General features: G+C 42.5%; 1 protein-coding gene across 1 annotated transcript; it reads right to left on the bottom strand.

The window, feature by feature from the left end:
• Positions 1-85: 85 nt before the first annotated feature.
• enpp5 (ectonucleotide pyrophosphatase/phosphodiesterase 5) lies at positions 86-7,215 on the bottom strand. Its single transcript, XM_041958479.1, has 4 exons — positions 7,051-7,215; positions 5,219-6,124; positions 4,889-5,065; positions 86-3,292 (listed from the first exon to the last, which is right to left on the bottom strand). The coding sequence occupies exons 2-4, from the start codon at positions 6,099-6,101 to the stop codon at positions 2,889-2,891; spliced, it is 1,464 nt and encodes a 487-aa protein (XP_041814413.1). The 5' UTR covers positions 6,102-6,124; positions 7,051-7,215; the 3' UTR covers positions 86-2,888.
• Between the last annotated feature and the right edge of the window lie 5,881 nt (positions 7,216-13,096).

Genomic DNA, 13,096 nt, shown 5'->3' with positions numbered 1-13,096 from the left:
GACGCACTGGCACTGAGGGAGCGTCACTTTACGCACAACTCCATGAGGAAACACATACACAGTGAAGAGTTGGATTTTAATTATTTGTCATTTGAACATATTGTTAATTTCACTCACACTGTAAAACACGTTTATAATACGTTTATATAACTTATTCTTTACATCATCACGAGGTTTGTTTGATGGTACAACTTTTACCAGCAAACCAACTTTTACATATTAAACGCTGGGAAAAGTAAAATTTCTAAGGGAGTGTCCGAAAATTATTAGAAGGGAAGAAAGTCAGAAATGAGGGAGGGACATTCATTCACTCACTGACATTAATAACTGTTTATTCAACAGTCAAAGGACACTTCTATTCAACACCTCTTAAGTGCTCATTATCATGCTAGTCTTACATCAAGGATTAAGTTGGGGTACAACATCTTATGATTCTTTCTGCTTTGCTTTTTTCTGTTATTAACAGTGAAATTAATTGTGCCAATTCAGGTATATTTTCTGGAGATTTTGGGAGCAGGGTTGCATTTTTTCCCCCTAAGTCGATGGATTATCCATAGAAATTTTTTGTGGAGGGCCTTGCTTTTTTAAAAAAAACTTGGCTCCCCTCTCCACCCCAATAACTTCCATATGGTCCTCAAGTGCTAAGCACTTTTAATCCTTACTTATTTTATTTCTATCTATTTTATCAGCCTCCAGAATCAGATCTCTTCTACTGTTTGGCCGCGGTCTTGTAGGCGTCCGTGCAGGGAAATGGGAAAGAAAGAAAATATGTAAAGGCTCTGTCATCATACACAAACACAAACACAGAGAGAGAAAGAGAAATAAAATACACATTGCTTAGTTTCACAGAAGTCCCTTTAATTTCAGAAGACTAATTGCATCAACATGGCAAAGATAGTTATTTTGTAAATCATATTAAATATCCATATTTCAAATCCAACTTAATAATCAACTGAGATAAACCTGATCTATTTATTCTTTACCTTTAATTCCAAATGAATCCTTTAAATATACTGTGGATATATTTCTATATTTATCCATCAAGAAGTCAGGGGAAAATTATCAGACAACACTCCTTTTTCATAAAATTAGACAATTATCAGAAAATTAATGATTTCCATATAAATGCTCTCAATTTATGAATTTCAATTTTGTAAAAAGTATACGTCACAGTGATGTCTGTCATTTTTGGGCACAGGTATTAGTCAGTGCATCTAAAAGCAGAAGGAGAAAATTGAACCAACTCTTTTCTTAAATGATGCTGAAAAAATATTACTATTATTTATTTGCAGATTTGGATTCTACTTGACTTTCTATGATTGTGCTAATTAAAAAGCTTTTTGGCAAGAGGCACCCTAAGTTTTGTTTTATCATTTCAAATAGCAACTACGACCAACAAGTGCAAATTATACATGACCTAAAAAGCGTCCAGCTACTGCCCCTTCGTTCGGTTTTGTTTCTATCCTGTAGTGCAAATCAGGGGAACAGTTCTTGCAAGTCATGCCGATATAGTCTTCTCCACCAAGCAACAACAAAACCCTTAAAATCCCTATGACGAAATACTGACCAATAGCAATTGCACTTCACATTTCACCAACAGATGGCCATGATTATGACAGTCAACGTATGAACGGGAGGGCCGGACACGGTCATCTATACAAGAGAAATGCCCTCCGAACACAAACTCTACAAAAAAAAAAAGAAACAGACTGACACAAACGACTGCACACCTTAGAGACATGTTCTCCTTTAAGTTAAAAGGCAAATGGTAACTGACTACTAGAGAGCGAGGTGGTGATGTGATCGGCTCGTGGAATGATCGACACATACGAGCGGTAGCCTGGCACACTGAGCGAGAGCTCAGTGGAACATCTGCTTCCAAGTAACATTCAGAAATAATACTGCCCCGCTCGAGCGTTGAGCGAATACTCGTCTGATTTATCACAGCTTTCGTATCTCAAAGTAACTTCTAACTCTGTGCTCAGGCCACGAGCAGAACCTGCCGAGGCCCGCTAATACCACTGTTACTGTCAGGAGTAAAGGCGTCAGTATGCTTCAAGCAAAGTGCTTTTTGGATCATTGAACAGCATCTCAAACCCCCTCCCTCCGCACCTTAATGATGTTGGAGGTCACGGGGGGCTGCTGTATCTGACAATTTTGTACCTTACGTCCACTTCAGGAAGCAACTGGCCAGGCGTGTGGAGGGGGGAACTTCTCCCTGAAGCTAGCTTTTATTCTTCTTCACACTTCATTACTTCTGTTTTCCTATGTGCAAATGAGTGCAACGCTATGAATGCCGCCGAGGAAAGATTGTCTGAGAGTGTACACAGTTCTCCACACGATTACTGCTTCTTGCACCTCTTTATGATGGCCGGCTTTGGACCCGACCTTCAACTTTGGCTGTTTAGCTATAAACATTTTACCTTCAGGCAAACAAGTTTGTTTCAAGCATACTGACACCTTAATGTCATCCAAGTCATAGTTTTGGCCAACAAAGCTACATACTTGCCCAAATCACAGGTTAAAACTCCACTCTTACCTTTGAACTTTTACTTATTAAAGTGACAATGAAGACGATGAGATGATATTAGGTAAAATTCACAATCAAAGCAAAGCCACTATATAGCCCATGTAAAGGTTTATTATCTTGATTGAGCCTGAATCAGAAGCACACCCTAGACATTTCCCCTGCACTTAAGCAAGCAAGGCCTACCTCTATGCATGATTGAGGGGCTACATTAGATTCCCTCGATCTCCAACTAATAAAAAGAGCAGCGCTATGGCGTTTAGTCGGGAGGCGTTTAGGGGATGCTTCTGAACAAAGCGGACTACCTTGGGGAGCAGTACCTCCTCTTCTTTTATGCTTGCCATCATTTCCGTATCTTCAGCTACAGGTGCAAACCCTCTTGCAGCAAGGGCTGTGACATCTCCCTGCTTCTGTGCTTTAGTGAGGGGATCTGTTTGAGCGTCACTTGTCTGATGTAGACCACCAGAAAGCCCAGCACCATCACCACACTGAGGAAAGAACCTATGACGGGGACGTAGGAGTACTCGTTGACCGTGGGAGGGGTGCTGGGCGTGGTTGGAGTTGGCTCTTGGGACAGCAGGTCCTTAACATTAAAGAGGGAGCCGTTGTTTGGCAGAGGTTGGATGGACAGGATGTGGCACATGAGAGGGTAAAGGTCAACGGCGCACATGGAGTCCTTGACGTAACGCTGGCGAAAGGCCGGACCTCGGGCCACGAACACAGGCTGCATGCTGCGTAAGGTGTTGTCATAGCCGTGGTTTCCCACTGGAGAGAAAAGACGAGAAATGTATTTGCATAAAGAGGCGCAGCGCTTTGATGTTAATTATTCCTGCATTGTTAATCTACAGATCTGCAGTTTCCACATCCCATGAATCACAGGGGCCACTTTTTGTTTGGAGATTTATGGACTCTGGCACTGCTGCGCTCTCAGATGATTTAATACTGTCACTGCTTGCCCCAGCAGACTTTTTACTGCTAAATCAATCACCGCAACGCACAAGCAAACTGAAAATTACATCAAAACACACAAGCCCAAAGACCTTTGATGAAAGCTTAGACCGGCTAACCACTGCTCCTAAAATACAGCAGTGATATTACAGTCGTGAAGACCTGGCAGGATTCACTCACTGTGCAGAGGGAAATCAATGGAGTTTATAAAGTGCTGCCTGTGATGGCAGCATCAGTGGGTTTTCACCAGTAACGCTTTGGAGCAATGTTTTCCCAATTTTTATATTTTGTTTGTATTGCACAAATTCATGAGGGCAAACATATGCAAGTGCAGGGGCAACGCCATTATCTGTATGGCATTGTCCTGATTGATGATGGAGTAATACGCAAAGCACAGGCGGAAAAGAAGCGAACTGCTAGCAAGTAAACGTTGGTGTAAACAATGCAGGATTTAAAATAGTAAAAAAACTGGCTTTGCTTATGTCTAATGAGGAAGGAAATTATTTTAACATGCATGTTGGACCTCAAAGGCAACACTTGATATAACTTATACTAATTACTAATAATGATATAAATATAACACTTATTTGTGAACCTTAAAAATATGATCACATTCTGTGAACAAAACTACCCAAAACATCACGTCCTAAAAGGGGATGTGACAAACAGTGACCAGTCTGTAAGAACGACGCTGCAGTGTCATGTTAAACATGGTGAGGAAACGCTCTGGAACAGTCACTTCAACTGCCAGCAGGAAGTGCAGAAATAGCCCAATAAGAGTCATTAATAAGGCAGCGCTGCTGCGGTTCATTCACACTGGGTCTACATTAATATATCACAGTGCCTTCCATGTAATGCTCTGAGAAGCAGAAAGAGTCAGTAACAGCTCAGGTTTTATCATCCAGGCAAGAAAATCAAACAGTAAAAACAAACTTTTGATATGCGGGATCGCATCAAACGACACATATCCATCTGAGCAATCTCACACCACCCAGAGCAGGTTTTGAGGAATGAGGAATTAAGCAGCAAGAACAGCTGACGAAGTCTGCGACGGTGATGAAAAAAACGGTGATGAGGAGACACACAGACTGAGATCTCTAATCTGAAGAAGTGGGGTTTGAGAAAAAAGAAATACCTGCTTGATTTGAACTGGATTAAGAAGAATGACTGCACTTGGAGCTTGGAGGCGGAGCACAACAAATCTCCAAACCCAAACCCACACACACACCCTCCTGCTGTTTACGCTTTCTTTGTTAATTACAGCTGATATAACACGAGCTAGCTTTGGTTCAATGACTGAAAAAAAAAATCTCCTGTGAAGCTATTAATAGCACAGATGGAAAAACTGTTTAATGTGCGCAGCCACAAATCACATACTGCTTCAGCAGGGCTTCATGAGGTTTGAATACGCACACTTGAAATGCCCGGTCCTGTTCTGCACGATGGTCCAGCCCTCCTTGGCCTCGACGAGGATGGGCATGATCCTGACGTTGTGCTGGTAATGGAAGTGCTCGGGGATGTCTTCCTTCTTGTACACCATCATGTTCGGGTTTGCGTCCAGCAGCTGACTGTACACCTCGTCAAACTTCCCTGCAAGACAGATGACAAAGCAAAGGTAGAAAATATGTACCAAAGGATAAGTGGCAAATTAGAAAATAACTAAAGAAGATTTATATATAAAGAAAATTCATTTGATCAAGTTTATTGCCTGCACTGAATGTGACAGATGTTGTAAAGTGCTACCTTCTTTGGGCAGGATTCCCACCACCGGACTCTTATCCACCCAGGTGTACAGGTCTCTGCTCACATACTCGTCCAATTCTACGATTTTGTCAGCAGAAAGCTGCGCCATCCCGTGGTCGCTGGTCACTATCAGGTTCACTTTCTCATACAGCCCCGCTTTCTTCAGCTCGTTAATGAGAAAGCCGAGCTTGTCGTCAATCCCGGTGATGACTGCATCCATGAGGGGACTCTGTGGTCCCACGTTGTGCCCGCTCTCATCCGGCTCCTCCCAGTACAGGACCCCAAAATCCACTGCTTCTTCTTTGGGGGCAGAGAACCACTCAATAATCCGCTCCACTCTGGTTTCAAAGGAGACCGAGGCATTGTACATGAGGTACTGATTAGGGAACATGCCGTGGATCTTCACATCGGACCCCGGCCACATCGCAGCCCCGCTCCGCCCTCCAGCCTTCTGGATGGTCACCCAGAGAGGCACCGCCTCCTCCCACCACCGTGACTCATAAACACTGTCCGTCTCCATGGAGAAGGACCGGTTCAGAACGGGATCGTACATCTCGTTGGCCACGATGCCGTGCGTCTCAGCGTACAGCCCCGTCACCAAGCTGTAGTGGTTGGGGAGGGTTTTGGTGATGTAAGAGCTCTCCACCTGCTTCACCATCACCCCATCATCCATGACGATCTTGAAGTTAGGGGTCGGGACCCGGTAGATGTAATCCCAGCGGAAGCCGTCGAAGGACACGAGCAGCAGCTTGGGCCGGTCCCTCACGCTGTGGCCCCTGAGGCCATGTTGGTTCAAACGATGGAGGGAGACCAGGGACGGCAGCAGCAGGACCCACAGGCAGACCAGAGGACTGCAGCCTCCTCGCGGCAGGCAGCGCAGCATAGTGTGGCGTGTGATGAGTCAACCTACAAACACACACAAAAACTGCTTGGGAAGAATCCACAGACTCTGTTTGTGATAAATGTTTTGTCCAAACCGAACTGTCCAAAACCCAAAGACATTTCCTATCATGTACGTAACATGATCTTCATAATTTGAGAAGATTTTGGTTGTAACATTGACTGAAATGATCAGGAATAATCAGAATAGTTGCAGATTCATTTTCTCTCACCTGACTAATGATTAATTAACTATTTATTCAGCTCTACTTCCAACTGTGTGGTGACATAGTTTGAAATTAGACGTTCAACAATCACAAATGTGCACAACGTTCAGGGGTCAACCTACTGCATTCAGGTGTCCACAGACGTTTGGCCAACAGACACAGATCTCATAAAATTATATTTGTGGCCAAATTCCTCTCAAAGATGTGATAATTACTGTTCTATAATATCACACACAACATTTTGAGAAATGACCATTAATGTTAAATAGGGCTGAGGCAAATAATCAATTAGTTGATCAACAACTTATTGATGAGCAATTACTCATTTCACCCATTTATTAGGCCAAAAATGGCACAAAATAAAAAGATTATATTTAATATGACAATCTGCTGTTCTTCTCTGTTGTATTACGCAGTAATAAATGTCACCTATGGCTTCTGATAGGTGTTCTATAGTTCGATTATTAATCAGTTTCTCAAAAAAATAACAACAAAACTGACCATAAGATGAGTGCAGTACACTTTTAAATGACACTAACATACGAAAGCAATAACAACTGTCTGTGCATGATCTTGATATTATCTGAGAGATCCGGGTCTACATAACATGGAGCTGGACAGGAGCTGCCCTGAACATCGGCCGTGAACGCAGCACCGGTCAGGAGAGCCGGACACCTGGCAGACTGAGGAGAAAACGACTGCGACGCATCTATAAGAGCGACTTACCTCCAAACTAATCACCGACAGCTCTGCCACACCACAGAGGAGAGCGGGGCTCCGTGCTGTAGCCGCAGAGCTAACGGCTAACGTTAAAACGCGCAGCTCCGCCTGCAGCGGCGCGCACGGCAGCAGGCGCGTTTCACACGAGCGCGTTAGCTGAAGCGACACCAGGGCGGTGAAATGCACACGTTAAAAACGCTCCACACGGCGCTGTCAACAAGCTTACCTCGTTATCTGATCCTGCACCGGCTCGCCTTGCGCTGCACAGCGAGATAAACAGCCGGAGTCGCGTATGCGCCCGAAGGAAGTCCCGCCTATAAACCTGCTGCCTTTTAAAAAACAAATCCTTCCGTCGGTTTTATTAACGGATATTAAAGCAAGCAACAGCATGTGAAGACAAAAGGCTGCCCGGTGTTCCCTGCAAGTGCGTGCAGCGCATCGTGGAGAGCTGCGTCCCCCAAATTCCGTGCACAGGTCCCAATGACGTAATGTGGGATGAGGAAGGGGGGCGGGAGGGGGTGAGAGGAGGGGGATCCAGTTTTATAAATAGTTGTTTGGGTGTCAGTCAGGTTGCAATTATTTTTCTTTAAGGCTGAGAATTAAAAAAAATAAATGTCTGGTGTGTGAGTGTGAAGGACGTTACATTCAAATATATGGAGGCTGAATCTGCAACCAGTATAACACTCTTACTAAAAATACACTGTTGCTCTAATTCCGTCAGCTATTTCCTTTTTTTTTATATTAATTATATATATTTTTTGAACATTATGATAATGCTGAAAGTGCAGCGCAGTAGCCGCCCTGCAACGAGCATGACACAAAGTGTCCACAAGGTGTCAGTGCAGCCCTGTCTAACAGTCAGGAGTCTGTCTCTCCTCTCAGTCTGTTACAAGGAAAGATGGCATCTAAAATGACGTTGCATTGTGAGAGGGGGACTATTTTGTGACCCACTGACAGGCGCCTCCACATCTGTACAGAGAAAGGTCAGTTTACTGATGCTGAACACTCTGCATTGCATCACTGTATTTCTCTCGTCATTTGCTGTTAATTACAATTAAAGCAGTGTCCTTTGTTGTGATTTATGAATGGCAGCTCTGCAACAGCTAATAAATGAACCTAGAGGTGAGATTGTGTTCAAACGGTTTCCGAGGTCAAGAAAGAAGTTGGGGAGTCAGTTTTTAAGCCAGAGATGCTTAAAGTGGTCACAAAAATGGGAACATCTTGTGCCAACTGGCCCACTCTATCTGCTGATGATCTTGTGACATGCTCAAAAGCTCCAGAACAGCTAATAAAGGGACCTCGAGATGAGCTTGTTGTTTCCAAGCTCCTACAACTTTTAAAAGCAAAATCATTTTTTGCGTGCTCAGAGACTGAAGTGTGAAGTGGACCTTTACAGGAGCAAGGGTTGTGATGTTAAGCTTGTGTTACGCACATTAAGCATACAGATAAGCGAATAACTAAAGAAGAAATGTGAATAAAGGAGTCAGGAAACATAAGACATGCAGACGGTTCCACACAGGGATCACCTGATGAGCATCAGCATGATGTGAATTATATTCTGTGGCCTTCACCGTCGCCAGAGATCCACCAAACTGAACACCTAGGGGAGATTTTAGAGCGCTATGTTAGACTCTACACCAGCATCATAAAAACATTAAATAAGGAAAATCGTTTGGAGTGAAATGGTTCCATAAATCAGGTAGACTTTCAGAGACTTACAGGATCTATGCCAAGGGTTAGTGAAGCTGTTGTGGAGGCTTGTGGAGGGCCAGCACCTCTCTGGGACATTTGATTTTAGTTTAAATTGCCATTCTTCCTGTATGTCAGCTGTCAATGAGCACAGAAACATGCATAAGTACAGTAAACAAAAACAAACATATATGAGCTCATGATTAAAAACACAGATTTGGGCTCTGATTTGCAGTTAGTTTAATTCAGGGCATGGTCAGAGCATGAATGCTAAAAGCTGCTCACTGCATTCCCTGAAGGGTGCAGTGCAGATACCAAGTGTATCCGATACAATGGAGCAAGGCTATTATGAGCCTTGAACACAATGAAAACAATCTTAAAATCTATTCCAACCCTCACACGCAGCCTCCGGAGACGCTTCCAGACTGGAGGATTGGGATCATGTTCTCCAGTCTGAGCACTGTTTCTGGAAACGCATTCATTTTAGTCACTTAACAGCATTTTTCAGATGGCCAAACAAAAGGTTAGGGCAGCACTGTCACTGACTGGCTGTAAGGGGACAAATGAGGTTTCAGAATTATTTAAACAAAACGGAAGAAACATTTAACTAAATAATTATTATATGAAACCTGGCACATATGTTTTCGGTTTCAGTATCCCAAAATATAAATTCAGCCACTTCCCTCCCATGCATATATGAAATTTATTCTCACAAAGGATTTTAATTAAGGCTTAACTGGGATGGAGTTAATAATATAATAATATTAGTCATCACACATATAACCATGCATGTTGAAATCCTAAATTCATTTCATTGTATATATTGTAAATAGCCTCATCATGCTTTGTATAAAGTGCTTATTTGAGATTGTGTGCTACCTAACTCTACCTAACTCTTTTCAATCACTTGTAGCCATTCTATCAGTGTAGCTCTATGGGAAGTAATATCATTCAGTTGGTTAGTCCAGAATAAAATATTGCCGCAAACACTGGATGGATTGCTGTGAAATTTTACACAGATAATCATGGTCCCCAGTGTATGAATCCTACTGACGTTGGTGATCCTCAGAGTTTTTCCTGTTGCGCCAACAGCAGGTTGACAGTTGTGGGTTTGAGTAAAACGGCTCAAAAACACTGGATGGATTGACGACAATCCCGGTCCTCTCAGGGTGAATTGTAATCACTTTGGTGATCCTCACTATTTTCTTCTAGCGCCATCGCCAGGTCAAAATTTTAATATGTTCAGCACTTTGGTTTCTGACCAAACACCTGTGTAACCAAAGACATTCCCATCAGCCTCAGCACCACTGAGTTTAGTGCTAATTATCAAATGTTAACATGCTAACAAGCTAAACTAATATATTGATCATGTTAAACGTTACACCTGATAAACATCAGCACGTAGCATTGTCGCTGTGATCATGTTAGCAAGCTGATGTTAGCATTTAGTGATGGCACAAAGCATCACTGTGTCTCATAGGCTACAGCGTCACAGAGCTGTTAGCATGAAACACAGTTAAACTTTTTGAATATATTCCCAGAATATTCAACTTCATAAACCCATCAGTGGCTAAAAAAGATTTGGCGCTCATGTTTCCACATATTTTATTTCTTAAAGTGAATCAATCAAAACCGGGCACCTCAGCCGATGCCCATAATAAGTGACAAAAGCGTAAAAGCAAGAGAAGATGCACAAAAAGAAAAGCTGGACCTAACAGTGAACCCACCGTCAGTTGTGTCAAAGAAGCGTTTGCGATGTGAATAAAAAAATCTAACATTTTTGGGCCTATTTCTTTTCAGCGTGCGTTCCTTTTGTGTCTTTCTTTTATGTACGTATGTGCCGTGCATGTTCCTCATTGTGCTTTGGCCTCCATTTAGCTGACAGTGTGAATCTATGTGGGAACAGTGGAGCATCCATCAAGCCGTACCTGCTCCTGTGTGTTCTGGGTCGACTTCTAAAGCAGTTGTGTATTCACAGCCATGTAGACATGGAGGCTTTTGTTCGTTTGGGCAGGAAAGCTCGGCCTATTGTGACACTTGTAGCTCTCTCTCACTCCATTGTGATTTTGCACAAGAATGTCAAGGTTGCTTTTGTTCATTTCTTTGGAAAAGGTTTTTATTTTTGTATTGCGTGTTTGAAATGGATTTGCTGTGAGGCGTGCACTTAAACTTTGTAGAATATGGTGAAGGCCATTGTTTTGTAGAGGAGATTCTAGATTATTATTGTCGGGAGGTAGGCTAGTAGAGTTTCCATACAAGTCGATGCACCGAACAGTATTAGGAATTGAGTGAATAGCAAATCACAGAGTTGCTCTGGTTATTAACAGAGTTTGAGCACATGTTTTAAACTTTTAAATCAGGAAAAAAATTAAATGTTGTGGCATCAGTTTTCTACGATATCACAAGAGGTATCCAGACATTCTGATTTATTTGACTTTCACAAACGTCAAAGTAGAGCTGAAGCAATTAGCTGAATAATCGATTCATCAACTGACAATTAATTAATCAGCAATTATTTATATCATTTCAACAAATCATTATTTTTCAAGCGAAATATCCAAACCCTCTCTGGTTCCAGCTTCTAAACGAGAATTGCTGTCTTTCGTTGTAACATGTGACAGTAAATTGAATATCTTTGGGTTTTGGACCACTGGTTGAAGGAGACATCACCTTGACATTTTTGTCACTATTTCATCAAGTGAACGATTGATTGGAAAAACAATTGCCAGTTTAATCAATAATTAAAGTAATTGTTAGTTGTACCCCCCCATTTAAGCTCTGTGGACAATGTGGAGTTATGGCACAAAGAGATGTGTGGAGAGGGGACGTATTCCAGCAACAGCATTTTGAAGAGGAACTTTAAACAGTTCTATGACCCTCATGAGGGTTGTCGATCTTGATTTAAACCACAGCAAAAGAGACTCTGAGAGCACGATTGCACTCCTCAGGCTCTTCAGTCTGTTGAGTAGTCTGTGCTTCCGTCTGTTTTAACAGACTTTGCATCCTGTGTGAGAGGTAATGTGGTGTGACCAAAGCAATAAATTTGAACAGTGGTGTGCACAAGCTTAATGCAGGCCCAAAATAAAGAAGTCACCCGTGCCACACAGGGATAAGATTATGTTTAGGTTTAACATTATTATTATTAGTGAGGGTCACTCGCTGCCAGCAGAGGTGCTTTCAGGACTCCGCGACCAATTTGAGCTGACTTTGGGCCAACCAGAGGGCACGAAGGCTTACCAGATAATAACGTGACTCCAGTTTGACTGAGCACAGCGGCACCTGAGCTGACTTAAGTTCAGTTTATACCTTCAGCATCCACATGGCCATACGGGTCCATCGGAGGCCATCTGGACTGTCTACATGCAGCCGAAGATGTAAACCGACACAGATGCTACACGCTGACAAACATTGTGTGAACGTATCAGTGTACACAGACACCTGATGTATTATAAATTGAACCGCATGTACGTCCACATGTATTTGCCTCCTCTTACAAGCTTTTGAACCCCTTTGAACCAATCTGACGGCAGTCTTGGTAGCCGCAGACGCTCAGCTCCACCAGTGGAACAGGGTTACCTGTTGAAACCTCTGCCTCTCAGTTTATAACTTATCAGAGCTTTCCATTAAGTTTTCATCTGGACCCAGGGCAGTGGGTGATTTATAGTATTTGCTATTGTATTTTGCTTTGCTTGTAGATGCTTACGTGGGGGATCAGGCTTCAGCTATGATGTGACTGATCCACATTAAAAGCAGCGTCTTTGTCTTTGTCACCCTGTATTAGCAGATGTGCAGAGATGAGGAATCTGAATGGGTACCAAGACAAAAAACCTTGAATCAGAATCCCGGCATTTGCACACAAGAGCTCATATTCCTTTATTCTGAAAATGCATACATTTGTAAAATGCTTATGAATGCATGTGCTAAATGCTCCTTGTCATAACTAAAAAAAAAAACTGTATAATATGTAGGATATACCCAAACACACTTTGACATATTAACACAATACCCTGGCACTTTGTTTTGTTTCTAGCCGTTTGATTAATTTTACTGTGATTTTGCACCACAGCTCTGCATCAAATGAACCCAATTTAGTTTTCAGTCTATTAGTGCATTCAGATATTTTATTCTCCTGTGAAAAAAAAATCACTCATTCACTGTGTAATAGTGACCTTATTCATCGTGTTGTTTCACTGGCATCATGTTTCTACAGGGACTGGTGCCTCTGCAGTGATTCTGCTATTTGTTGTGCAGAAATGTGGTGTATGATTACTCTAGCTCTTTGGAGCAGGGGACACCCTACAAGACACAATGCGCACTAGCTCTTCTGGAGCTCGTCTATGGCCGACATTGTGCCATTGTGCCC

Source organism: Chelmon rostratus, chromosome 18 (assembly GCF_017976325.1).
Source record: "Chelmon rostratus isolate fCheRos1 chromosome 18, fCheRos1.pri, whole genome shotgun sequence".
Taxonomy (NCBI): Eukaryota; Metazoa; Chordata; class Actinopteri; order Chaetodontiformes; family Chaetodontidae; genus Chelmon; species Chelmon rostratus.
Note: the sequence above shows the minus strand (reverse complement) of the source record. Positions and strands in the feature narration are given on the sequence as shown.